Source organism: Branchiostoma lanceolatum, chromosome 5 (genome assembly GCF_035083965.1).
Source record: "Branchiostoma lanceolatum isolate klBraLanc5 chromosome 5, klBraLanc5.hap2, whole genome shotgun sequence".
Lineage (NCBI taxonomy): Eukaryota > Metazoa > Chordata > Leptocardii > Amphioxiformes > Branchiostomatidae > Branchiostoma > Branchiostoma lanceolatum.
Genome location: NC_089726.1, coordinates 18716716 through 18744140, shown reverse-complemented (window position 1 = coordinate 18744140; position 27425 = coordinate 18716716). Strand labels below are relative to the sequence as shown.

General features: G+C 43.5%; 4 protein-coding genes across 9 annotated transcripts; all 4 read left to right on the top strand.

Annotated features, from left to right (window-relative positions):
- Positions 1-57: 57 nt before the first annotated feature.
- LOC136435571 (endothelial zinc finger protein induced by tumor necrosis factor alpha-like) lies at positions 58-8637 on the top strand. Of its 2 annotated transcripts, none has more exons than XM_066429189.1 (3): positions 58-334; positions 1459-2386; positions 7622-8637. In XM_066429189.1, exon 2 carries the CDS (start codon positions 1475-1477, stop codon positions 2294-2296), a length of 822 nt encoding a protein of 273 aa, XP_066285286.1. In that variant the 5' UTR covers positions 58-334; positions 1459-1474; the 3' UTR covers positions 2297-2386; positions 7622-8637. The 2 variants fall into 2 exon arrangements, with proteins under 2 accessions (XP_066285286.1, XP_066285287.1); XM_066429190.1 differs by having other exon boundaries at positions 58-363.
- Positions 8638-10475: 1838 nt separating this feature from the next.
- LOC136435568 (zinc finger protein 135-like) lies at positions 10476-13956 on the top strand. The gene is made up of 2 exons (XM_066429186.1): positions 10476-10592; positions 12106-13956. The coding sequence occupies exon 2, from the start codon at positions 12122-12124 to the stop codon at positions 13298-13300; it is 1179 nt and encodes a 392-aa protein (XP_066285283.1). The 5' UTR covers positions 10476-10592; positions 12106-12121; the 3' UTR covers positions 13301-13956.
- Positions 13957-15390: 1434 nt separating this feature from the next.
- LOC136435567 (zinc finger protein 84-like) lies at positions 15391-27224 on the top strand. The gene is made up of 2 exons (XM_066429185.1): positions 15391-15477; positions 25431-27224. Exon 2 carries the CDS (start codon positions 25432-25434, stop codon positions 26365-26367), a length of 936 nt encoding a protein of 311 aa, XP_066285282.1. The 5' UTR covers positions 15391-15477; position 25431; the 3' UTR covers positions 26368-27224.
- LOC136435565 (sentrin-specific protease 2-like) lies at positions 15597-18696 on the top strand. Of its 5 annotated transcripts, XR_010755861.1 has the most exons (7): positions 15597-15822; positions 15918-16035; positions 16521-16581; positions 17359-17438; positions 17600-17678; positions 17774-17869; positions 18154-18696. XR_010755861.1 is itself a non-coding variant. In XM_066429182.1 (5 exons), exons 1-4 carry the CDS (start codon positions 16732-16734, stop codon positions 17807-17809), a joined length of 234 nt encoding a protein of 77 aa, XP_066285279.1. In that variant the 5' UTR covers positions 16614-16731; the 3' UTR covers positions 17810-17869; positions 18154-18696. The 5 variants fall into 5 exon arrangements, 1 of the variants encoding a protein (XP_066285279.1); XR_010755862.1 differs by lacking the exon at positions 15918-16035; XR_010755860.1 differs by having other exon boundaries at positions 15598-16035.
- Positions 27225-27425: the final 201 nt, after the last annotated feature.

Here is a 27425-nt window from a genome sequence, read left to right as displayed (position 1 = left end):
CTGACAAAATAATCTGTTGGTCAAAACTCTAAATATCATTTAAGGAGGAACCTCAATTTTGCAGAATGTATGCTTGAAAGGCAAATACAAATTTATATTCGTGTGTGTTCGTCAAAGTCATGACAGTAGGACCAGACTTGACATGACTGAATTGGCATGGCGAACATATGTTATCTTCAGTGGATAATCAGGTATAATTTGGCACCTTTGTTGACCCCAACTGACCTCCACACGGGTCACTGATTCCGAGCACTCGAGCTATCTGCGTCTCTGGGAGAAAAAGCATCGGCCAGGCCACGTCTTTCAATCGATTTAATCTACCTGTCGTGTTTTGGTGAGTTTTGAAGGGCGGGATAAAGTAAGGTAAAACATATCAATTTGATTTCTGGCTTGATTCCGTCCTAAACAGTACTATAGGCCTACTGACTAGCTCATGGGGAGGGGGGCAAAATGTTGACAGAAATGTAATAGCAGAACACAGCTTTCAGCTGATGGGATTTTCTATTGATAGGATCAAAAGGTGACTGGCTTTGACGCGGCGCGGTAAAAATTATAGTAGGGTGGACTACTGAAATAAGAAAATCCAATAAGTTTGAGTTTAGAGTACAACCTATAACTATACAAAAAACTCCAAAGACCAAAACAAATCTGTCTGCGTATCGGCTTCTCACGCCCTCTTTGAAAGGTCTTTTGGGGCGATCATATTGCTTGGGGTAGGGGTGGTGGCTGGCCTCCATATACTACAACATCTACTTCAAAACAGATGTCTCACACTTAGAGTGAGTGTGCAAACTGCGCATGTATGTATGTGCTTGTACTAGTAATTGCATTTGCATACAATGTACAGTGTGTCTGTGTGTGTGTGTACAATGTATACTGTTGCTTGTGCTGGATACACAGCCACATTGCTCTCTGTAGGCTAGACTTGCAGCATAGCTGGAGAATAACAGTGTATTCCGTGTTTGAAACGCGCGCTTACTGTACGCAATGTGACAAAGGTGTTTGAAGCCTGTCAGTCATTGGGGAGGGTGTGTGTGTGTGACAAACCTCCATTCTGAGTCTCTTATAGATGTTAAGTTGCAGTAGGGCACGGTGACCATTTTCACAAAATACTCAAATCACCTTCAAATTATGCATGATGTTGCAGCTCTTGAAACTAGAAGGTAAATGTTCTCCATATATGGTGGTTCAACCCAGCCGATGGACTGTAGACTACTCAATAAGCTTCAAATTATGCATGATGTTGCAGCTCATGAGGTAAATTTTCTCCATATATGGTGGTTCAACCCAGCCGGTGGACTGTAGATGTGTTTTGTTCATACTGACAGCTAGCTAGCACATTGTTACTTTATGTTGTAACATTGATGTACTGTTACGATAACACAGGTATTATAAGTACATGTAAGTTATTCCCACAATACTGATTGTGACTAAATTTTTCAAATGCTGATCTTTCAGATAAGTGATCAAAGATATGGCAGACTCCAACTATGGATGCCAAGAGCAAGAACACACCAGTGAGAAACCCTTCATGTGTCGGAAGTGTGGGTACAGAACTGCTAAGAAGTCTCACTTGGCTCGACACTCTAGAACGCATACTGGTGACAAACCCTACATGTGTGGAGAGTGTGGGTTCAGGACAGCTCAGAGCTCTACTTTATCCATACATATGAGAACTCATACTGGAGAAAAACCCTACAAGTGTGATCTGTGTGACTATTCTGCAGCCCAGAAATCAAATTTGGAGCAACATCGAGTAAATCACACTGGCGAGAAACCATACATGTGTGGGGAATGTGAGTACAGGACAGCTCATAAGTTTCACTTATCCGACCATATGAAATCTCACACAGGAGAAAAACCCTACATGTGTGGGGAGTGTGGGTACAGGACAGCTAAACAGTCTAACTTATCGGACCACATGAAATCTCACACAGGAGAGAAACCCTTCATCTGTTGGGAATGTGAGCATAGAGCTGCTAAGAAGTCTCACTTATCCCAGCATATGACAACTCATACTAGAGAGAAACCCTTCAAGTGCGGAGCGTGTGAGTACAGGGCAGCTCAGAGGTCTCACTTATCCCGACATATGAGAACTCATACTGGAGAGAAACCCTACAAGTGTGACCAGTGTGACTATTCTGCTGCCCAGAAATCCCAGTTGGATCACCATCGAGTAATAAAACATACCGGTGAGAAACCTACATGTGTGGGTAGTGTTAGTACAGGACAGCTCATAGCTCCATATATGCAGACATCTGAGACCTTATACTGGCGAGAAACTCCACATGTGTGACTGTTGTGAATCCCAGAAATCCGACTTGGACAGCCATCAAGGAAATCATATTGGTGAGAAACCACGTGTAGGGAGTGTGGGTACAGGACAGTTTACACTGTGTGAAAGGGGGTTATTTCCGGACATTTGAACGTTTGTGTATGTCCGGACTGGGAACGTTTTAGGACATATCCGGGCAATATCCGGACGATACGCCCTTACGTGTTTTGATAATATTCGAGTCCAGAATGGGAACATAATACTATTTCTCATATCCGGATTTCCAGTAATGGAATATTTTCGGACTCAAATGAGTCAAAACACGTTCCCAATACGTCATATTTTCGGAGCCCGTTCGGAGTTACCACCATCCGGAAAGGTTGCAAACGCTGAAAATATTCGTAGTCCAAAATGGGAACATAATACTATTTCTCATATCCGGATTTCCAGTAATGGGACATTTTTTTTTAGTCATTTGAGACAAAACACGTTCCGACTATGATATATTTTCGGACCGCGTTCGGAGCTGTTACGCTCCGGAAAGGTTACATATACTAAGGATATTCGAACGAAGAATCGGATCGTAACGCTTCTCCTCATATCTGGATTCCCGAGACTGTCCGAGAGATGGTGATTTCCGGACATTTTTAAGTACATATACGTCCGAATTGGTAATGCTTTAGGATAAATCCGGACAAAAACACGACTCAACTTCCTTACGTTTTCGGATGATTTCCGTAGTCAAGAACGGGACCACAATATTCTTCATAATATCCGGACTTCCAGTTTCAGACTCATTTAAGACAAAATACGTTCGGAATATGCCATAGCTTCTGACCGCGCGTTCGAAGCTGTTACGCTCCGGAAGGTTTACATATAACTGAGGATATTCGGAACCAAGAATCGGACCGTAACACTACTTTCAGAAACTCTAGTAGGCGTTACATTTTCGGACTATTTGGGAGAGAAAATAATCCTCATACATTATAATACGTTTTGAATTCCTAACTCTTTACACATAGAATAATATACTGCACGAACTAAGTATAACAGAAGTACCACACCAAAGAAATAGGCAAATAAATACACGAGTGCAAAACAGAAGTATCATCAAATGCAAGTTGTATTGGAGAACTCTCACTAACACCACTATCACAAAGACGTGAGGAACTATGCAGAAACTTTGCACACTCTCTACTGAGATCCCCGACCTTCAGGGACTGGTTCCCACTGTGCCGTGAGATGATCTCCGACAGAAAGACTCGCTCGAGTAACCGACCACAACAAACATTTAATGCCAACACTGTGAGATATACTAAAAGTCTTATCTACGTACTAGTACTACGGGTCAGCTTGCTAAACTTTGATAGTAAAAACCGACTACAACAAACTTTTAAAGCCAACACTGTGAGGTATACAAAAAGTCATATCTTCGTACTAGTATATGGTCAACTTGCTAAGCAGCGATAGTAAATAGTGGAATGTGACGTTTTGATGATGAAGTATGTGCTTCTTTTATTGTTGACAAAAAGCCTACCAATTCAGCCTTAGGGCTGCCATGTGGTGTGTTTTATAAGTTGTATAAACCAGTCAGCATTCATCATCACAACTCCTAGCTTCAGTCGCTGTCTTCCTCTTCCTCCGTGTCTTCCTCTCCCTCCGCGCCTTCCTCTCCCTCCGCGCCTTCCTCTCCCTCCGCGCCTTCCTCTTCCTGGAAGCCACAGCCCTGTGCAGCCCTGCTGGATGGTGGACATCTGTCTGTAAACTCCTCCCCTTGCTTTCTCTCTTTGTTGGAGAAGGGCAGGCGCCTGTCTCTCCTATTCTGGTCTAGGGCCGCCTGGAACCTTCGCGTTATGTCCGTTAACTTGTCCGCCCGCCAGGCGGGTGGCTGGACCCACACCGATGACTCGTCATCCTCATCGCTGACTTCATCGGACATGTAAAGATGTCCGGATGACTTCAGGTAGTCATATTCTTCTCTGTCCAAGACGTCCCCTGCCACCCGAACTCGGGGCTTGAACAGCAGAGTGGGTACAGAAAAAAATCTTATTATTAAACATGGCGGGCACCTGGACAGGGTTACACTGACGATTTTGAACGACACAAACCAATTTCTTCATAGGTGCACGATTTCCTGGAATTTTGTGTTTACCCCCCCCCCCCCATGACGGAATGTTTGTGTCATTAAAATTGCTCTATTGATCCTCTAGTGCAAAGAAACCGAGATACATATTACTTTACCATTCTAATTGAAAGAAATAGAGTTCCATCGAAATGGAACTTTACTGTATAGCGGACCTACCCTGTATAGCGGAGTACCTCGGCTGATTTCTACTATTTTCCCAACGATAGGACGGAGCCTGGTAGAGGCTAGAAGGACAATGCAGCCTCTATTATTATCAAAATTACGGAAATCAATTTGCAAGTCAAGGCGTCCGAGAGAGCGGTCTTCTTTAAAAAACAATGGCCCGGAATTAAGGCGCACAGCTGGACAAAGGGACGGAGACGGATCGTCGACCGCGATGTCGGCGAGGTCCAATCAATTATGCGGTGTGAAAAAACGGACGCGAACCCCACGCTATACTAGTACCACAGCTGGAAACGGAAAACATGCAGAAAACTGCGGGCAAAACAGCAGGACAAAGAATATGGTAGTACAGGAAAAGCAACAACACTCGTACGGCACAAAAACAGCCGGGAAAAGTTAACTAGCTACGCAAAGAAACGGGCCGAAAACAAGCTAACACGCGTTTATTCTGTGTTATATCAAGGAGGTTAAATTAACCTCCTTGGTTATATGCTGTACTATACAAGCCAAGTCTACTAAGGCCTACAGGAGGATACACAATAATCTAGAGCGTTACGATTACGGAAGGTTGAGTTACAGATGGAAATGTGGGATATTCTAAAGCCATCTAGTATTTTTACGAACTAAATACAGAGAGCTAATCTACGTGTGATCACTAACCTTAGTCACAGCCTCACAGGACAGCTTCTGAGTTCAAATCGGCGGGCTTATGCTAACGAGCTAGCTGCTGTCAATAGCTAGCCTTGCTATTGGTCAACACTAATCTATTCAGATGAGCTTCCGAATACGGCCTGGTCACCAGTCTAAGTCATAAATATAGCTTATTTACAGATTTACTGCCTAGCTACTGAGGAACCTTTGTACAAGATACATTATGTCGTCTATTCTATCTGTTACAGCTGACAGGATCATCCTGCTGAAGATCGCGAAACGCTCGTTCCCGGGAACACTACAGCCTCAAATTGCCTGCTAAGTATCAACTGTAGTGTCAGCTACACGCAGATGTTAGGCTTGTTTTGCATAACTAAAAGACAGAGGCTATTGACAGGCTAGTCTTACCCTTAATATACAATAACTTTGAACATAATAATGTAAGATGTCTTGGCTTGTGCTGGTCAGACTGGTATCGGGCCATTGGCGAGTTCATTCGGCGGCCCAAAGCAGTCAGCCCGCCGGTGTAAATAGATCTCAGCGGTTCTGGGGAGTTTCCCGGCCCCGCCCAGTAGTACCTGAGCCCGGCTTTTGATTCAGCTTGTATGCCCGCGCCGCTAATTGCATTTTATGTGTGTTGACGACTCCCAAACATGCAGCCCTAAACATCATTCGTTAAAATGGGAGTAGATTATCAACGATGATCCATGTCATTTATTTGAAGGTAGTAAGGTTTCGGGGGAATCTCCCGTCAGCGCTTTTAGGATGAAAGATGCAAGATATGACGCAACATGAAAGATGCAGTTGAGCTAACGGTGTCAGGTTAACGTTACATGCGATAAAAGCTTTTTTGTTGTAAAAAAATCCATTGTGTACTTACCAGTTCAAACCTTGCAAGTTGTACACATTCGCAAACATCGTGGTGGCGCAGTATAGACCCGGTTGTTTGTCGGGCTTTGACTGCTCCAAACACGCGTGGTACGCGTGACTGTCGCACGGTTGACGTTTCACCAACAACACCTCACTCTTTACATCCGCACAAAGATAACACACAGATATTATGTTCCAACACACATATATTATGTGCCTCAGCTCCGATCCGTTCTAAGAAAAATCTGGTTCCAACGACCTGACTTTCCCAAACTGCACCACCTGTATAATATTATGTATATGTACTGGCCGACAGGGCCTTCCAAGAAAAAATAATGGCTTACGTCTACTTACTGTATGCATTTTATTCTCGGTTGAATTTGGCTTCCTGATACTTGGTGACAGGATCATCAAATTGCCTAGAATGCTGCCACCATGATAAAGTTGCAGCGCCACTGTACGGCGAACAGTAATACTGCATATTGCATATTCTGACCATGAATGCCTCCTGTTTTTGTCCGAAAATGGGACTTTCCCATGCTGCAACGCTTCCATGGAGCATTCTGAGTAAATTTGGAGCATGATATTGTCCGTATATGGAGCTTTCCCATACTGCTACGCGTCTATGGAGTATTTTGAGAAAATTTTGAGCATGATATTTCCGGATATGTAACTTTCTTATAATGCACCGCTATCACTAGTATAGATCTATAGTATTTTGATGGAGTAGGTGTTTCATATGATATCGTGTCAACTCCTAATTTGTCTAAATTTATTTCCAAAATATATCATCTCAAGGGCGACATAATCCTTGATCAATTGCAATGAAACCTACATACAATATATGAACCGTATCACAGCAAGAATCGCCAATGACGCGTATCTTGAAAAAAAAGACGTCTTATTTGTCCGGACACGCAACAGAAATGAACCCCCAAAACCTTGCCCGGAAACGGTCAGAATATGTGGCATGTCATGTTACTCCAAATATGTCCGAACACTGTCACTGATTCTTGGTATATCTCTAGCTCTCTAGCTCTTGTATCTGTGTCGTGAATTGAACATGAGTACGGAACAAGAAACGCCAATGGCACGTATTCGGAAAAAAACTGGAAGCTTTTACCCGTCCGGATATGCTTCGGAACAATTTCTGAATCATGATATTTGCGGATATAGTAAATATCGAATGTCGTCCGAAAATCGTCCAGAAATGAGGCATATCATGTTACGTGTCAACTCCTAATATGTCCAAAATTTATTCCTGGAATATAATTACCTTGGATATGTTCAGAATATGAAGCGTGTCATGTATTCGGAAGCAAGAAACGTCAATGGCGCGTATCTTGAAATATAGGAAAGTCTTATTCGTCCGGATTCGCAACAAAACATGTCCGGACTCAGGATATTCCAGGATATGGTAAATATCAGACATCTTGTCCGGACACATTCCAAATATCAAGCATGTCTTGGAATATATCAACTCCGAATTTTTCCGGAAATCAGCCCCTTTCGCATAGTGTTAGAAGCTTGACTTATCCAAACACAAGAGAACTCATAGGAGAAAAAACACAACAGTTGTGACCTGTGTGGCTGTCCCGTTCTGCAGAAATCGGCTATTGACTTCCATCGAGTAAAACACCCACTTTTGATAACATACCCTGCATATGTGGGAGTGTTGGTATGGAACAACGGTGAGGCCTGGCTTATATTGATATATGAGAACTCCTATAGAAGAGGCATACATTTCTAGCCTCTTCTATCGGAACGAGAGAACTTTACGAGCATGTGACATATTGCAAAGTGGATAGTTGAGAAGTCCATGGATTAGGATAAGATCATTAAGAATATTGTATTATACAAAAACGTAGAATTGAAGGTCCTTCATTTTACACTTAATGCAGGATTTGTCTCCCCCATTCTGTTTGAAATGATTGTGCCAAACTTTAAGGTTTTGTGTTCAAATTCATGTAATTTCGTATCTATGTATAACTAGTAACCTTAAGTCTTATGAAAATACTTTCCTGTACAAATGTCAGCTAAGGCACTTTTCATACCGAAGCACAGAACGCAGAATATATGTGCATGTATGTATGGTTTTGTGTTCAAATTCATGTAATTTCCTGTACAATGTTTAACTAGTAACTATACGTCTTATGAAAATACTTCTCTCTACAAATATCAGCTAAAGCACTTTTCATACTGATTCACAGAACGCAGAATAGATGTGCATGTATGTATGGTTTTGTGTTCAAATTTATGTAATTCCCTGTACAATATATAACTAGTAACTATAGTCTTATGAAAATACTTTTCTGTACAAATTTCAGCTAAGGCACTTTTCATACTGAAGCACAGAATGCAGAATAGATGTGCATGTATGTAAGATTAGCTTCTGATAACTTGTGTCATCCCTAACATGGATAATTTAAGGTGTGGGCTCGAATAAAATCATAAACAGGGATATGCGGCTCCAGTGTCTTTTCTGAAGATGTGGCGTGAGTGTGTACGGTTGGCTTGAGGTTGCCCACTACTACTGCCTATGGATAATTCAAGGAATTTTACCATGAATGTTATGCTTCGTCAACGGTCGACATGTTATGTTTTTACTATATTCATTATCGTTTGATGGATTTTATTGACCCTCATACACTCGAGTGGGGTCATTTTTGACCCCAGGCGTGGATTTTGCCTGCTTTTTAACATGTTTCATCTGAAAAAAATTCCTTCCATGACTTTGTCAGTTGACATCTTTTCTAACCTCTCGTAATTTTCTAGGGAGATGGGCACAATACTGTTGACGTTATATAGGAAAGTCTTTGATGAGTCCACTGGGGTCATTTTTTGCCCTAGCAAAAATAATGTACTGTTTTTGAGACCTGCCCTCTGTAAGTCCTGAACAACTTATTGTATGACCACTAAATTGCCAGAGGATGATGACATCTGAATTGATATGACGTAATATGACGTCATTATGACGTAATTTTATGGGATTCTATCCGCCATCGAATTATGACGGATGACGTCTTCAAATCAGCATGAAATATCAATGTTGAATCATAAGAGTTACATTGGATTACATAAGATGATAACAATGTAAGAAAATACATTTAGCGTAACAACAAAGCCTCGGGACGTCATTGTTTGAACTGAAATTAGCAGATTTTTTAAAATATGTCTGTCAAAAACCCGTTGCTATGGCAACACGAAAAACGATGAACTCACTTTAACAATTTGAATTTTTGTTAAGGACATTTTATGATAGCCATCAAGTTTGGTGGCTCTCGCGTAAGCTGTTCATTAGTTATGCAACATGAAATTTGGCATGGGCCTCAAAAATCCCCTCCCGGTCTAAATAGGAATAGTTCAAGACGTGGTCCTTCTGATGTTGTGAATATGCCAAAACATTCCTCTTACATTGATGAAGCAATGTATGGATAACAATCAGTGAAAAAAGTGAAAAGGGAGATTTTACTGAACAAAACATTTTGGGGTCATCTTTGACCCCGTTCAGTCATTTTGGTCGCAAAAATAGGTTCGGGTGTATGAGGGTTAAAGCAGCTTTTTCTGCACGTTTTTAATTTTAGTACTTTTTGCGCTTTGCCTTCACATTGGCCGTGTCTCAATGATGTTAAAATTTGTCAATACATGTACGTAGTTGAAAAATCTTTGTAAACGTTTTATATTAAAACATGTTATGGATAGATCGATGTCGCCACATGCTTGAAAATGATGCGGTCGTCTTGTGCAGGGATTGCGCTCTCGATTCGTGGCGGTCGAGGTCGTCATGGCCATGTGGTCGTCTTGAAAAGGTGGTCACCTAGGCAGGTTTGACTGTACTGAAATTTGTATTTAAAAAATCAGTAATCTTTCAACAGATCTTTCGGTGCAAAATCGAGACTGTTTCTGACTGGGCCCAAGATCTGATCGGACTGCCTTCGGCAATAATCAGCCCATTCGTATGAGCCCATTCCCGGTTGCCACTACGCATGTGCAGTGTCAAAGGTAAAGGCCCTTGAGACGTAAACAAAACCTGTCTCGACATTGGTATGCAAATCTAGACAATGTCGAGACGAGAACTGTTTACGAGCCAGGGGCTTTCACCTTTGACACTGCACATGCGTAGTGGCTGTGCAGTGGCAACCGTGAATGGGCGTATTAATATACATAGTAGCTTTTGCCGACAAAATAATCTCGTTGGTCAAAGCTCTAAACATCATTTAAGGGGGAAGCTTGATTTTGCAGAATGTGTGCCTTAAAGGCAAATACGAATTTAGATTCGTGTGTGTTCGTCAAAGTCAGTAGGACCAAACCTGGCATGACTGAATTGGCATGGCGTACATATGTTATCTTCAGTGGGTAATCAGGCGCAATTTGGGACCAAATGTTGACCCCAACTGACCTCCACAAGGGTCACTGACTCTGGGCGTCTCTGGGAGAAAAAAGATCGGCCACGTCTTTCCATCAATTGAATCTACCTGTCGTGTTTTGGTGAGTTTTAAAGGTTGAGGTAAAGTAAGGTAGAACATATCAATTCAATTTCTGGCTTGATTCCGTCCTAAACAGTACTATAGCCCGACCTCACGACGCACAGTGACTATACTGACTAGCTCATGGGGAGGGGGGCAAAAAGTTGACAGAAATGTAATAGCAGAACACAGCTTTCGGACGATGGGAATTTCTATTGTCAGGTCCAGAAGGTGACTGGCTATGACGCGCCACGCGATAAAAATTAAAGTAGGGTCGCCTACTGAAATAAGAAAATCAAATATGTTTGAGTTAAGAGTACAACCCATATTATAAAAATACTTCAAAGACCAAAAGAAATCTTGCGTATCGGTCTTGCGTATCGGCTTCTCACGCCTTCTTTGAAAGGTCTTCTGGGCTGATTATATTGCTTGGAGTAGGGGTGGTGGCTGGCCTCCATATGCTACAACATCTCATTCAAAACAGATGTCTCTCACTTAGACTAGAGTGAGTTTGCATGTATCATATTGTATGTATGTTTTAGTAATTACATACTGTCATACAATTGTATTTGTGTGCCTATCTCTTGTTCTATCAGTGTGTATATGTGCATATGATTATATGATTGTGTGTATTTCATATTGTGTGTGTGTGTTTGAACAATGTGTGTGTGTGTGTGTATGTGTGTACCATGTGTATGTGTATGTACAATGTGTGTGTGTTTGTACAATGTGTATGTGTTTGTACAATGTGTGTGTTTTTGTACAATGTGTGTGTCTGTGGAATGTGTGTGTGTGTTTGTACAATGTGTGTGTGTTTGTACAATGTGTGTGTGTTTGTACAATGTGTGTGTGTCTGTACAATGTGTGTGCATCTGCACAATGTGTATGTTTGTACAATGTGTGTGTGTTTGTTCGTGTACAGTGTGTTTGTGTCTCTGTGTGTGTACAATGTATACTGTTGCTTGTGCTGGATACAGAGCCACCTTGCTCTCTGTAGGCTAGACTTCAGCATAGCCGCGTGGAGGATAACAGTGTCTTCCATGTTTGAAAAAACGGGGTTACTGTACGCAATGTGTTTGAAGCCTGACAGTCATTGGGGAGGGTGTGTGACAAACCTCCACTCTGAGTCTCTTACAGATGTTAAGTTGCAGTAGGGCACTGTGAACGTTTTTACAAAATACTCAATAAGCTTCAAACTAAGCATGATGTTGCAGCTCATGAAACTAGAAGGTAAATTTTCTCCATATATGTTGGTTGAACCTACCCTGTGTACCATCCTCTGAAGTGACCGCTGGCTAAACAAAATCGCTTGCTAACATTTTTGTGAGCCAGCGGTCACTACGTAGGCTGGTACTCAGGCTAGGTTCAACCCAGCGAGTGGACTGTAGAGCTGTTTATATTGACAGCTAGAAAGCACAGCCTTATTCTTTTTTGTAATATTGATATATTATTATGATAACGCAGATATGATAAGTACAAGTAAGCTGTTCCCAAAATACTGATTGTGACTAATTTGTCAAACGCTAATCTTTCAGACAGGTGATCAAGGCTATGGCCGATTCCAAATATGGATGCCAAGAGCAAGAACACACCAGTGAGAAACCTTACATGTGTGAGGAGTGTGGGTACACGGCACCTTGGAAGTCTAACTTATCCCAACACATGAGAACGCATACAGGAGACAAACCCTACAAGTGTGATCAGTGTGACTATTCTGCCAGTATCAAATCTAACTTGAAATGGCATGTCCTAAAACACACAGGTGAAAAACCCTACATGTGTGGGGAGTGTGGATACAGGGCAGCTCAGAAGTCTGCCTTATCTGAACATATGAAATGTCACACTGGTGAAAAACCCTACATGTGTGGGGAGTGTGGGTACAGGGCAGCTCAGAGGTCTCACTTATCCGACCATATGAAATCTCACACAGGAGAAAAACCCTACATGTGTGGGGAGTGTGGGTACAGGACAGCACATAAGTCTCACTTATCTGACCACATAAAATCTCACACAGGAGAAAAACCTTTCGTGTGTGGAGAGTGTGGGTACAGAACCGCTAGGAAGTCTCACTTATCCCAGCATATGAGAACTCATACTGGAGAGAAACCCTACAAGTGCGGAGCGTGTGAGTACAGGGCAGCTCAGAAGTCTCACTTATCCCAACATATGAAAACTCATACTGGAGAAAAATCCTACAAGTGTGACCAGTGTGACTATTCTGCTGCCCAGAAATCCAGCTTGGACAACCATCGAGTAAAACACACTGGTGAGAAACCCTACATGTGTGGGGAGTGTGGGTACTGGACAGCAAAAAAGTATTCCTTGTCTGTCCATATGAAGTCTCACAGGACAGCTAGAAAGTCTCACTTATCCGACCATATGAAATCTCATACAGGAGAGCAACCCTTTTTGTGTCGGGAGTGTGGGTACAGAACTACTAAGAAGTCTCACTTGGTCCGACACACTAGAACACATACTGGTGAGAGTGGGTTCAGGACAGGCCAGAAGTCTAATTTGTCCCAACACATGAAAAGTCATACTGGAGAGAAACCCTACAAGTGTGACCCGTGTGACTATTCTGCTGCACAGAAATACAGTTTCGACCAGCATCGAGTAGAAAAACACACTGCTGAGAAACCTACATGTGTGGGGAGTGTTACAGGACAGCTCATAGCTCCATATATGCAGACATCTGAGACCTTATATTGGCGAGAAACTCCACATGTGTGACCTGTGTGACTGTTGTGAATCCCAGAAATCCGATCTGTTATCCAAAAAAGATGCTGGTTGAAAACTTAGCAAATGTTTATACATGCAGCCTAGAACTGTTAAACGGACCTGTATCTAAAACCATATACTGTTTCGATGATTCCACAGATAACTTTCTACTGTATACAACTTCTGTATATATTTGTATGCACGTATGTGTATTTCTGGCCCCTTCTTGGAATAAGAGGGAGTTACAAGCATGTATCGCAAAGTGGATGGTCGAGATGTTCATTGATTTTTTTTAACATTTAAGATATTGTATGAAAATCTAAAATTGAAGGGCATGTGTTTTACACTTAATGTGGCATTTGTCTCCCCCATTCCATTTGAAAGTATTGGAATTCATGTTCAAATTCATGTAATTTCCTATCAATGTATAACTTGTAGTTAATATAAGTCTTGTGAAAACACTTGTCTGTACAACTTTCAGCTAAGGCACTTTTCATACAGAAGCACAGAATGCAGAATAGATGTGCATGTATGTAAGATAAGCTTCTTATAACTTGTGTCATCCCTAACATGGAAAAGGTAATTTGACGAATATACGATGTCTATGTTATGCTTTGTCAACGCTTTGATGTTATCTTTATATTTCATTAAAGTAGCTATTTCTACCAGTTTTCAGTTCCAGTAGTATTTAAACGATGGCTCCATATTTGCATTGCAATTGCCTTAATAATATTCAAGTTTGTTGCAAGGCATAATTCAACCTGTGTTGGTGGTTGGTGGTGGTGGTGGGGGGGGGGGTATCAGTCTTTGCGTTGCGCAGTAGAGCCCACCATACATTTTGTCTTGTTCTTGACCTCATAATCTCAAATTTAAAATCTTATTATCAAAATCCACTTGTTGAAGAACCTTTGGGAATGAGTGATCATAATACTATACTTTGGCATCCCCATGATCACAGATCTATCAATACTAAAACAAGGTCGCCCTTTGAAAGACTCTGAGGTCCGCTCTTTCGGACAGTGGATTTCCTCCCACTCGTGGACAGAAGTTTGTGGTGTTCACGACATTCAGAGTAAAGTTAACATTTTCTACCAAACTCTCCAAACAGGAATTGACCTTCATTTTCCAACCAATTTGTGGTTAAACAAAAGACTGACAAAGAACAGAGATTACTCCCAAAATTAAATCTCTTATCACATTGTATAGAAAGCTAAGAAACAGTGTAAAACGTTTGTGTGCGAAGGCAAGGGAAAGACATTATGTTGATAAGATTCACGTTTTGAAGAAATATAATCCAGCAAGGTGGCACATGTGTCTACGTAACTAAATTTTAGGTATGTCTCCGATATGTATTGCATCTGCTGGCAGAACTTTGCTTTTGCCGAAAATATGAGAAGGAAACCTTAGTTTGCCAAAACGATTTTTTTAAGATAACAGAGACTTGTGAGACAAGGAGGTTTAAAATGATTTCAATCCTTCTTGGTTATTTTCAGTGGATAATATTTTTTTTTCATCCCCCATAGGCACTGGCCCCATAAATATGCAGGCCATTTATATATTCTAAAGTTTGTTGCAAGGCATCACCCAACCTGTGTGGGGAATGTAAGTCATCTCCAAGCAGATATTCGGGGGCAAAATCGAGACTGGTTCAGGCTGATTTGGACCCAAGATCTTTTTTATTTTTATTTTTATCAAACAACATAAATAACAAATACAGACAAGATGGCGATGCACTCAAGTTAATACAAATTATATCAACGCGGTCATCGGAAAAGAAAAGAAAATAATTGAACAATCATATGAATAAATACACAAAAGTGGACCAGCAAATGAAAGCAATCACATCATAGATAATAGAAAGCGCCAAGATCTGGTCACACAGGCTTCGGCGATATTCAGTCGTTTTTGTCTAGAACATAATTAACCCCCCTCTCAAAGTTCTAAATAATTGTAAGGTGGAAAATGTGTTTTCTGTAAACATTATGGATTTGTTTGTCAAAGTTAGGACCCGGCCTGACTGAATTGACAAGAATAACGTTTGCTACCTTCAGTGGGTAATCAGGCACGATTTGCGACCCCTGTTGACCCATACTGACCTCCGACCGGATCACACGCTGAGCTGTCGGCGTCTCTTCCAAGGAAAAAACTGTCACGACTCTCCACAGATTTGATCTACTTGCTGCATTTTGGTGAGTACTAAAGACAGGGGGACAGTTAGGGAGAAAAGGATTACTCTATGTCTAGCTTGTTTTCGTCCCAAATAATAATAATTTTCCGACCTCGCAGTGTACTGTGAATACAAAGGTTTGCCCATCTGAGAACTACTCAGAGCAAGAGTATACACTAAATTTCGTCTGTCGTGGCCCTACATCCGGGACATCGTCTGTGGCGGCCAAATCGCCTGTGGTGGCCATATTACGTCACTGCAACTTCACAGACCAAGATGGCGGCTTCGGATGGCGAGAACAGAGTGGCGAGGACGGAATTTGACGTGATAACCCTAATTCTGCTGGAAGTCCATGTCGTTTTGTGTAGTACGTGAGGTTTTATGATTCTTCAGCATTACGATGGCATGTTTCATAGCCTAGTTTGCCATAATATGACTGTACTATTACTCATTTTGGAGCAGAAGATCGTACTACGATCAAGTGTAACCCAGCACATAGAGAGCACGTCTATAGCAAAACAACAACAACAAAGCTATGAACAGCAAATTATGTAAAAGATCCATCTTGCAGTTCACCAAGGTAAGATTATATAATTGTGTGCAATGCACTAATCTAGGAGCCATCCACAATTCATATTCATTAATTAACAACTTATTTTTCTAGTCCTATGATTCTGATCATGTTGTGATCTGTATAATTTACTATGAATTATTATAACTTATATTGTATATTATAACTTTTATCATATAAGTTATATAATAGTTTGTAGTAAAATATACAGATCACATGCATGTTTCATTTGCTCTTCCGGCTTCGTAAAATTTGGTGAGTTTAAGTCACAAAACAGAAGTTTGGGAATTTCAAGATTATGTACCGTAAGTTGTATACTGGTAACTGTATTACTATACTATTTAAGGTTTAGCACTGGTTCACAATGTGTTCTACTGTAAAAATGTTCTTTGTACTTCTCTGATCTCCAAGTACCTATGGTCTTAGTCCCAGGTAACAGAGTATTGAGCATTTCCTGATAATTAAATGTGTTTTATTTACTTTTGTGCTCCTAGGGTATAACTATGGCTCTGCAAGACACATCCGGCTGGCTGGAAAAACAAGCTGTGTAATGAGGTAATTTTGCCTGTAGAATCTTTTCACTGAGAAAGTTTAATAAAGGCCTCTTGCTTTTATACTTGTACTTTACCAACTATTATACTTGTACTTTCTGGGCTTGAAATACTGGGTCCATGTGCACTTTTGTGCACCCAGAATTGCAAGGACATGCACACTCTAGCTGAACTCAACTGGCTTAACAACAAAGTAAGCATGCTTATGTGTTCATGTACCTTGTAGAAAATCTTTTTACACACAGTGAGTAAGAAAATATAGAGACTAGGGTGGAAGTCCATTTGTGTTGACATTCAAATACCAACAACACTTGAATGATACACAGTGTTTGTGCTATATGGTAGGGGGCCTATGTATTATATGTGTGTGTTTGTCGCATATGTTGTAAATTTTGATTTATCAGCAGTTGTGCTATGTTCATCATTTTAACTGCAAACTCATACTAGTCATAGTATTACAGTACACATGAGACATGACTTTCAACCATGAACCCTCCTAACCTGAAAATAATTCCTCACAAACATAAAACAGAAGTTAAATCCATTTGTTTAACATATAAATGTACAATGAAGGTTTCAATTTGCATTATTTAAAGATTGTTTTTCTTTATCTTCAACAATTATCAATGTTTACATGAATATGATTATGGACAGTGGTAATATTCAGGTGGGTGTATACCTTGGTACAATTAGTATTTTACTTCGTAAACAGATGTTAAGTCTCCATAGACCTATGTTTTGGTATTCTGTGTTTACTTTGTGATTTATGTGTTGTGTTCAGGTATTGGACATGAGAAGCAAATGCATCAAGTATTATGACTCCATGGGTGGGAAGAACAGCAAAGGCATCAATGCTCTTCGGTGAGTGAGAACAGTTTAGTTATGGGTTGATTTATTTTGTCTTTTACCATGCAATGGTATTGTTCACCATACATGTAGCTTCACTATCCAGAAAACATTTGGACTGAGAACATTAACGTCCCGCTGTCTAAACCTTTGCTTTGTTTTTACTTTATCACTAGCGATTACCAACAAGCAGAGCACAAGGACAAGAAGGAAAGCAACTTGGACTTGTCTGATTGGACATCACAGTATCCTGAGGTAAAACTGTCAGTTTGCTTGTTATTTTAGGATGTTCTTTAGGTAAGAGTCTGTTCGTCTATCTGATACTGTTGGGATCTCTGTTTCTTCTGCAGAACATCCCACAGCAGATGAATGCTAGCGACTGTTGAGTGTTTGCCTGTAAATTTGCTGAGTACGCCAGTCGGGACACAAGCATAATCTTTGACCAGGTAGGCATCATTCTGCTCTATGATTCTATGAATATGTTCGCATTGGCTTATGATAAAAAGGGCTATGTAAGTTGGTATCTAGACCTTACTAGAATAGTGTTTGCAATCCATGTTTGAGGGTTTGAGGAAAATTTGGTAATACGCTGGATTCATACCATATTCCCACTCTTGGCCAGTTGTAGCACTGTGAATCCATTATAACAGTTCAATTTGAGTACATTTCAGCGTTTTTTCATTGTCTCCCATCCATGATTGACAAACAAGTACTGTATTTCTCCTTACAGACACACATGCCTTACTTCAGAAGGAGCATGGTATAGGAGATCCTGAACACCAAGTTGTTATAATAGCAGCAGTCCACTTATATTAGTGACCATTATGTAAATGTGACAAATTTTTACAGAACAAGCTACAGACAGTGTGCTGTCAATGCCATGTCATTTTCTAATCGAGATTAATGTATCATTGATATCAGGAGCATGGTAGCTGGTTGCATACGGAAGAAGTGACAACAAATCAATGTGAATATTTATCATATGTATGGAAAACATCTTCACAGTTTGCTTTTCTTATATAAAGTTGATTGCATCATTGATATCAGGAGCATGATAGCCGGTCGTATATGCTTTTGGAGAAAGTGACCCAAATCAGTGTGTATGTTTATTTTATTTTGTGGTCGGAAAAACATCTTTGATATGACTTTTCACAGTCTGCTTTTCTATAATAAGTATAGGTATACTGTTAATTGCATCATTGTGCCTTTTTTAAGTCAGCTACAGGCAAGAAAGTCTGTGTTCCTATCCTGAAATAAAGTTCTAAGACCTTTCCACCCTGCATGTCAATCACTATAGATGTTTTTTTATGATTACATCCTTGATGCATGTGAAGCACATGACATTTTATAATACTGATACTAGTAATAGGTGAAATTCAAAAGGATTTTTCACACCCATTACATTTACAGCACCCTGGTGATGGATATTGAAATAATAGAATGAGTGTTATGAAAATGACAGAGACCGAAAAGTCCAGTTATAAATGCTCTTTCACAGTAAAGAGTCAGCATTTTGAATTTAAGCCTCTCCAGGCACTCTAACAATGCCCTGGGGGCGTGGCTCTTTGTGAGATAAGTTCAATTTCATCTAATCCTGGCAGCCTGACTTGCCAGGTCACCCCTCGGCTACGCAACTCCCTCGGCTACATAACGCCCTTGTGTGTGTCCCCCCCTCCCCAATATACTGTATATGCCGCCGTTCTAGGAAGTCTGCGAAGGAGGCTAGCCCTGGGAGCGTGGCTAAACAAGCACATCGGTGTAAATATAGAATGATACTGGGAATACTGTAATAGTACATAGGTAGTGTAGAGTCTAAAAAGTCTAGTTATAGACTGACTACATGTATGTATGAAAAATACTGTATACAGTTCACCATTAATTTGGAAAGCGTTATGTCTCGAGCTCTGTCATGAAGAGGAGTGTGAAGTGTAACGAAGACCACCTGTCCAAGAATACTGCTTTTCTTCGGTCCCAGGGTGGTCGTCTTAGTATTGTATGCTTTGTGTACTTATTGGGAAATATCTTCGACATCTCCCCATAAAATGTGGGCTTCATAGACAGTAGTAATCACATATTAGAGCGGAACTGAAACTTTCGAGAGAGAGAGAGAGCGAGAGCGGCATGACGCGATTGAAGGTTAAACCGACCCTCAGCGAGACGTTGCCCCGGGACGGACCCTGGGCCGCAGAGTGCCTTCGAAGAGTCATGCAATTCACATTACTTCTTGCAGCTGGTTGTGTTCTTCATCGACACAAGAGCCAAGTGACCAACCGCTAAATGTTGTCGTTTTTCTTTGATTTTTCATCAAAAGCCTCCTGGCACCGTCGTTTCAGAGACAGGAAAGTCGTCCTTCCAGGTAAAGGACGGCGAACAAGTGGAAGGGCTGGGGGTCGCACCGCGAACCGGGACCCGTCGGGAAGACCGCTGCGCCCCCTAGACTCCGGCCGGCCCGGGCCAGGAATGACGGGGTCAATTGCGGCCGCCCTTCTCTTGAAGACCTCGGTGAGTGTGACAACCAGTCGTCGCCGGTGGCTGGGCTACCGAGAGCATTTCTCGCCCTCTGCATGCCCAAAGGAGGCCTTGGACCGCGGGACACCCGCTCGAAGTCCGACGCTTAAGGATAGGTCATTCGGCCGCTAAACCGATTGCATCGAGGCACAGACCACAATGCCGTGCCGGGGTACGGGTGCCAGAGAAAAGCCGTCTTACCTCGGCCCCGCCGTGAGACTCAACCATACCACGCAGACTCACGACGCGACGCCCCTCCGCCAGGATGTTGGCGCCTCAGTTGCGCTCGCCCGCCCAAACTTTTCACCGGGAGGACCTGACTCCGTCCTCGACGAGGCTACTCGGGGCGGCTCGATGGTTTAGCAGGGTAGGAAACGACGGGAACTCGAGGCGCCCGACAAAGCTCCAAGGGACGCCAAACGGGTCGGCATGGGCGATCCTGGCCTGCACTGTCCAGGATGTCTGTCCGCGCCCCGCCGACCGAGCATAGATGGCAAGACCGATCGGCCGGCGTCGAGGTGTGAAGACTCACCAAACTTTTTCCGTGCGGAGCGCTGCGACCAGTTCGACGGCAGCCACGTCCCCGCGGAATGTGCCTGGTGCCTTCGGGTCTCGCTGCGCCCGCTGTCGGACCGAGGGCAGGCAATCGACCGCCACGCTGCCCCACGCCTTTCGGGACAGGGGCCGGGCACTGTCCCCTTCACGTGTTGTTTCCACCGCGAAGGACTGTTCCCAGTGCGTTACAACGGCCCGCACGTCACCGGCGACGGGTACGACACGCAGGGCGGCCGGAGTCAGCGGTGACGTCCGGTCTCCCACCCGACACGGACTAAGGAGTCTAACGCGTGCGCGAGTCATTGGATGTGGAACGAAATCGGAGTCGAGTCCGTCGGTCCGAGGTGGGATCCCTGCCGCCGCCGCTCGAGTGGAGCCGGACCTGGAATGCGAGTGGTAAGCAGTACTGGCGTTGCGGGATGAACCGAACGCCGGGTTAAGGGAGCGCCCGATGTGGACGCTCATCAGGCCCCAGAAAAGGCATTGGTCGATACAGACAGCAGGACGGTGGCCATGGAAGTCAGAATCAGCTGGAACAACTCACCTGCCGAATCAACTAGCCCTGAAAATGGATGCGCCGGAGCGTCGAGCCCATGCCCGGGCGTCGCGGCAGTCTGCTCCGGCCGAGCCAGGCCGCGACGAATGGAAGGGCCGCCGCAGTGAGCGCCGAAACCTAGGGCGCGGGCCGCCCGCGGGTTTATCGAAAGGCACATTTAATTCGCGAACGCGGAGATGGGCGCCCGGCCTCGCACCGGGTTGTCCAGTGTGGCCAGGCAAGCGAACCCGGAGACGTCGGTCTTGGCCCTGGCTTAGACCGTCGTAAGACAGAACCTATTGATGAAGTGTTGTTGCGATGGCAATCCTGCTCAGTACGAAAGGAACCGCAGGTTCAGTCATTTGGTTCAGGCGCTCGGTTGATGAGCCGGTGGTGCGAGGCTACCATCTAAGGGATTATGACTGAACCAGAATCCAGTTCAGAAAGCAACGATACGCTTGGCGCCTCCTTCGGAGTAGCCTGGTATTCAAACAGCTATCATAGCTCCCGAGGCGATACCGCTCTCCCGCGGGGAAAAAAGTCTAGTCCGCCGGCGATGCATGTCCTTGGTGCTCAGGCCTGTCCTGAGAGAGGAACGCCGTGCCGATGTCAGAGTCCGTGCCTGCGTGCGCTGGGCTGCCCTGTCCGCTGCCGTCCGAAGTAGTATCGGTGCGTGGACGGTGGCCGACCCCGTTCCGATGTGCAGTTAAGGGGCGGCAGGCCCGTGCAGGCCGTACCGATGCGGTGTAAGTGCGGGGACGGTGGCCGACCTGGTCCGATGTGCAGTTAAGGGGCGGCAGGCCCGTGCAGGCCGTACCGATGCAGTGTAAGTGCGGGGACGGTGGCCGACCCGGTCCGATGTGCAGTTAAGGGGCGGCAGGCCCGTGCAGGCCGTAGGATGTACTGATGCGGTATAAAGTACGGGGACGGTGGCGCTCCTCTAAACCGTTGCCGGACCGATCGAGAGGACAGCCGGCGGGCACCGTATGCCCCGCCACGCCGCGCTGCTCACGCCGTGCACTCTAAATCCCACAAGGGGGAGAGGACACGCGAGAGAGACACCGGCAGACCGCCGAGTCTAGTCGACCGGTGCAACTGCCGCTGCTGCTGCCGAGTCCGACGCTGCCGTAAGGTGGGAACGCGCCATAAAGGTGGCCGCGAACCTTCGGGAGCCTGAACGCACAATTCCCGGCCACACCTGACCGTTGCTTCCCTTCAACGCCCGAGCCGTCCAGTCATGCAGGAACGGTCCCACACTCTCATAACCGACTGTTCACCGAGGAGGCGGACGGCCGGGTCTCCGACCACCGAGTCCGCAAGGCGTACACGCTCGAAGACGGAAGGGGCAAGCCGTTGCCGTTGGGCCGGGTCGCTTCTCCGAGGAGAAAGACGGACCCGGGCTTCACCTCCATGGAGGCTTGCCCCGGCGCTCGTTCCGGTCGCCCTCGGCACGGTCGTCTTCACCCGCAAGAGTGGAGGAGCTGTCGCCTTCCAAGCCGGTTGTCGACATCTGGCTGCCCTCGCGGGGAGTGGCAGCCTTGTCGGCGGGGTAACAAAACGACTGGCGAGAGTGTGCGATTGCTCGCCGCGTCATTTCCCGACCCAGTAAAAAAAATGACCACTCTCTCAAGGTAGGTTGAGCATCCTACATTTTTTTGTAAAACCACCGCAACTTGGTCACAGGGTGGACATCGGAGGCCAGAGGCGACCTCTCCCGCCGGCCGCCCACCCACACCCTAGCCGGTCCCCGCCCGAGCCCGTCACGCCGCCACCCCCGCTACCACCGGGACCGCCTGACACCCCACGCACCCTGATCGGTCGCCTGGCAGAGCCACGAAGCCGCCCGCGGTGGTCCGACTTGGCCAGGTGATTTGGACAGTCTCCCCGCCGAAATTCCAATTCGTTCAATTTCATTCAGGATCCATTTAATTCCACTTCGTTCGATTTCGGTCAATTTTAATCCATTTCGTTTTATTTAATTCCATTTCGTGAAATTTCGTTCAAATTCATTCCACTTCGTTCAATTTCACAATGGAAAATAAATAATCTTTCATCAATTCATAATAAATCTTTTCTAGTTGATATAGAAAAATTAAGAATCAGTGCACACTGCCAAGCCTAGAAATAGAAAAAGGTCGGTATTATAATGTAATTATACCAGCCAACCAGAGACGATGCCCCTTATGTCAAGATAGCGTTGAAGATGAATATCATTTTCTAATGTCCAGCCTATACTAGTACTGCAGAATGTGTAGATAGGCGAAAATTAATGAATATGATCACCTGTAAATCTAGTATCAAAAAAAAATTGCCAAAGACAAACACAGACATTTTCAAGCTACTTATATATATCTACGTACTTAAGCCAATGCATTTGTAGCGCTTTACAAAAGAGAGAATGTATTGTAACAGACAGAAACGTTTAACACACAATATGTCATTACGCCTTTTACGTCCATATCCCTATAGTCATAGTTTCTAGAACAGACTATGCTTATAAATATCATCTTATTGATTGCTTTGTCATTCTTGCCATACATTGTACCATGTACAACTGTCGAGGAATAAAGTTCATCCATCCAGTTAATTCCATTTCGTTCGATTTTGTTCCATTTCGTACGATTTCGCACTTTCTGTAGCTGTACACCCCTACACACATGAAATGGTACATTCCGTCTGTCGTGGCCCGCCTGTCATGGCCCGCCTGTCATGGCCATACTCGCCACTCGGAGACATTCCCCACTCGGTTTGCCACATAAGAGGGGAGGGGGGCGAAAGTTTGACAAACCTTAGTAGGTATTAAACTCTTGGTGACGCGCTTGCGTGATGCTGGAAGATGCCTATGGTGGCTGTTGGTCAGGTACAGTACTGTTAATGCATCTAAGTTTGCGTGGTTTTTATATCGCATTAGGGAGGAAATAGACTTTCCCGGAGGTTTTAAGTTCGCGCTTGAAACAATAGTAGCTCTTCAGTCATATGTAGGTGGGCAAAAGGTTTCACGGTGGATTTATGTTCGCGGTGAACTTTCAGCGTGAACATAAAACCATCGCAAACAGTTTTGCGTTTACAGTATCCTGCACAAAAGAAAGGAACAACACGAGGCATCCTCATGTATTTGCTTATATATAGTGTCCTCCTCCAAAGACGCAGAAAGCTACATTAACTATAAAAAAATTAAACATTTTGTTTCTGCTGCATGAAGATCTGCAGCCATGATGGACACTGGGCGTTTTTTTCGATGTAATTGGCCAGGCTCAGCTGCAGTTACATGAGTAAACAACATGGCCGCGGGACTTGTTGTTATACTGTAGAATTGTTAACAAATGTTGTGTTGTGGAGACTAGTACTTCGGTGGAAATGAAGACCGGCAACCCGCCGGCGCACTAGGTAAGGCCTCAGGGCCACAAAAAAAACCTGGAGGAAAAAGGGATCCTCATGCAGCAGAAACGGAATGTTAAAGAGTTATTGCTAATGTAGGTTTTCGCCTTTTGGGGGGAGGAGGACACTATATGCAATATGCTGTGTAAGCAGATATGTTCTCCCGCCAGAGTCCCTGCAGCTAACTTATTTGATAGCTTTAAACGATGCATGCAGTTAGATTTGCGAAAGTTAGACATGACAGATCGTTCGTGTAATATAACCAGCTGCTGTCGTGCCGCGTGCCTACAAAGCTGGTGTGTTATACCAATGAGCGTTAAACCAGCTATATAGATACAGATATAGAACACTAGCACACACTAGTACAAACTCACACACACACACACACACACACACACACACACACACACACACACACACACACACAGTGACACACACACACCATTACATACACACACTCAAACACACATGCAAATATATCTGCATGCACACGGACTCACAAATACACACACACACAAATACAAGCACAGTCATGCATCCACTATGTGTGAGACAGCTGCTGTGACTTTGATGTTGTGGCATAAAATTTTAGACCCTACCATGATCAGTGCATGACCCTTCCAATTTCCAGTTTTTTTTTATTTCCCCCTGTACCCCTCCCCATGAATTTTATTGTACCCCTCCCCTTAAATCATATTGTAAAACTTTGCGATTTTGTTTATAATTGATGGATTTTCTACCAGTCTCTGTGGAGCTCTTCCTTGCTGCAACCCCCCACCCCCTAAGTATGATAACCTGTTGCCTCACCTCAATCCCACCCACAATTTGACCGAGTTTCATTAGAAACCAAACTCCCATGCATAGCCTTAAGGCCCAGTAAGGGAAGCCTGACTTCCCAGACCACCCCCCCCCCCCTCCACCTTCAATTTGTTTTAGAATGAACTTAGTCTTCCTGCTGTTGTGTATGGAAATGAATCATTGAAAGAAGTCCTTTTTTTACCTTTTGAAAGTTTTGTCTTCTCATATTACAGAATGGCTGATTCCAGCTGTGGACATCATCTGACAAAGAACACTGGTGAGAAACCCTACTTGTGTGAGAAGTGTGGGTACAGGACAGCTAAAAGGTCTCACTTTTCATCGCATATGAGAACTCATACAGGAGAAAAACCCTACAAGTGTGACCTGTGTGACTATTCTGCAATCCAGAAATCCACCTTAGACAGCCATCAACTAAAACACACTGGTGAGAAACCCTACATGTGTGGGGAGTGTGGGTACAGGACAGCTCAAAGGTCTTACTTACCTGCCCATATGAAATCTCACACAGGAGAAAAGCCCTTCATGTGTGGGGAGTGTGGGTACAGGGCAGCTACAAGGTCTGCTTTATCCCGACATATGAGGACTCATACTGGAGAAAAACCATACAAATGTGACCTGTGTGACTATTCTGCAGCCCAGAAATCCAACTTGGACAGCCATCTATTAAGTCATACTGGTGAGAAACCCTACATGTGTGGGGAGTGTGGGTACAGGGCGGCTCAAAGGTCTAACTTATCCCAACATATGAGAACTCATACTGGAGAGAAACCCTACAAGTGTGACCAATGTGACTATTCTTCTGCCCAGAAATCCAACTTGGACAACCATCGTGTGAACCACACTGGTGAGAAACCCTACATGTGCGGGGAGTGTGGGCACAGGGCAGCTAGAAAGTCCCACTTATCCAAACATATGAGAACTCATACTGGAGAAAAACCATATAAGTGCGACCTGTGTGACTATTCTGCAGCCCAGAAATCCAACTTGGACAACCATCGTGTAAAACACACTGATAAGAAACCCTACATTTGCGGAGAGTGTGAGTACGGGACAACACAAAAATCTCACTTATCCCAACACATGAGAACTCATACAGAAGAAAAAACAACAAATGTGACATTCTCAGGACAAGTTCTCAGGATAAGTTAGTCTATCATGTATCTCTAAGGTGTATGTGAAGGTACATTGCCAATAAATGTGACTGTCTGGCAGCTTTAGAGAAATTAGGTTTGGATGAATGTTATCCAGAAAAAGACACTGTTGGGGAAACTTGACAAATGTGATTTGTTTGCAGGAGAGGAATATTGTTGACCAAAGCTTGGTTGGACCTGTATCTAATACCACAGACTTTATAGTATGTGTGTGATAACGTTTGGACAATTGTACATAAAATAGGTCATTATGCATACATATGCATACTAGTATGTAGATTTCTGGGCTCTAAAAGGAAACTATCAATGAGATTCTTTTGTACATGTAGTATGTTTCACGTTTAAGCTCAAGTTTAAGTTGGTCTCACTTGTTTCTGCAAAGTGTATGTAAACTTGCAATCGTTATTACATGTGTGACTAGCTTGGCTGTCTTAATATGATATGTACTAAAACGGTTAAATTGAAGTTTGAGTGCTCATATTAACACCAGAGGCCGAATATGTCCCATTAATTTCTAACTCTCCATTTTATTTCGAACTACTGCTCTAATGTTATAGCTTTGTCCTCAAATTGATATACATGTACAGTCATGTAATTGTCTACTAGTGATGGCACTAGTGTACTACTGTATAAATCTTATAAAAATACTTCGCTGACCAAATTGCAACTAAGACACTCTCTGTATGTATCAAAGCATTCAACCTAAAATACTTTACATGTTTGTAGGATAAGTTACCGATAATAAATTCTGTCTTCCTTTATAGCCTATATATAAACGGAATATTCCTATACGTGTTTTGTCAACACTTGTTAACATTTCATTAAAAGTGACTATTTCTGTCAATTTTCAGTTTCGACACTTCTGCATTGTCTACATAAAAAAATGTGTGGGGACTGTAGACTAAGTCATCTGCAAGCAGATTCTTCGGGCAAAATCATGACGGTTTCTGCCTGACCCAAGATCTGATCACCGGGCCTTCGAATTGATATACTAATAGATAAATGAATAAATATACCTAGTCGCTTTTGGCGACAAAATAATCTCTTTGCTCGAAG

What these genes read in the sequence shown, in the direction of transcription:
- LOC136435571 (XM_066429189.1), top strand. Translation starts at nt 1,475, where the DNA reads ATGGCAGACTCCAACTATGGATGCCAAGAGCAAGAACACACCAGTGAG.
- LOC136435568 (XM_066429186.1), top strand. Translation starts at nt 12,122, where the DNA reads ATGGCCGATTCCAAATATGGATGCCAAGAGCAAGAACACACCAGTGAG.
- LOC136435565 (XM_066429182.1), top strand. Translation starts at nt 16,732, where the DNA reads ATGCACACTCTAGCTGAACTCAACTGGCTTAACAACAAA. An exon ending in TCAACTGGCTTAACAACAAA is followed by an intron (nt 16,771 to 17,358) that starts GTAAGCATGCTT and finishes TGTTGTGTTCAG; the next exon opens with GTATTGGACATGAGAAGCAA. An exon ending in AAAGGCATCAATGCTCTTCG is followed by an intron (nt 17,439 to 17,599) that starts GTGAGTGAGAAC and finishes CTTTATCACTAG; the next exon opens with CGATTACCAACAAGCAGAGC.
- LOC136435567 (XM_066429185.1), top strand. Translation starts at nt 25,432, where the DNA reads ATGGCTGATTCCAGCTGTGGACATCATCTGACAAAGAACACTGGTGAG.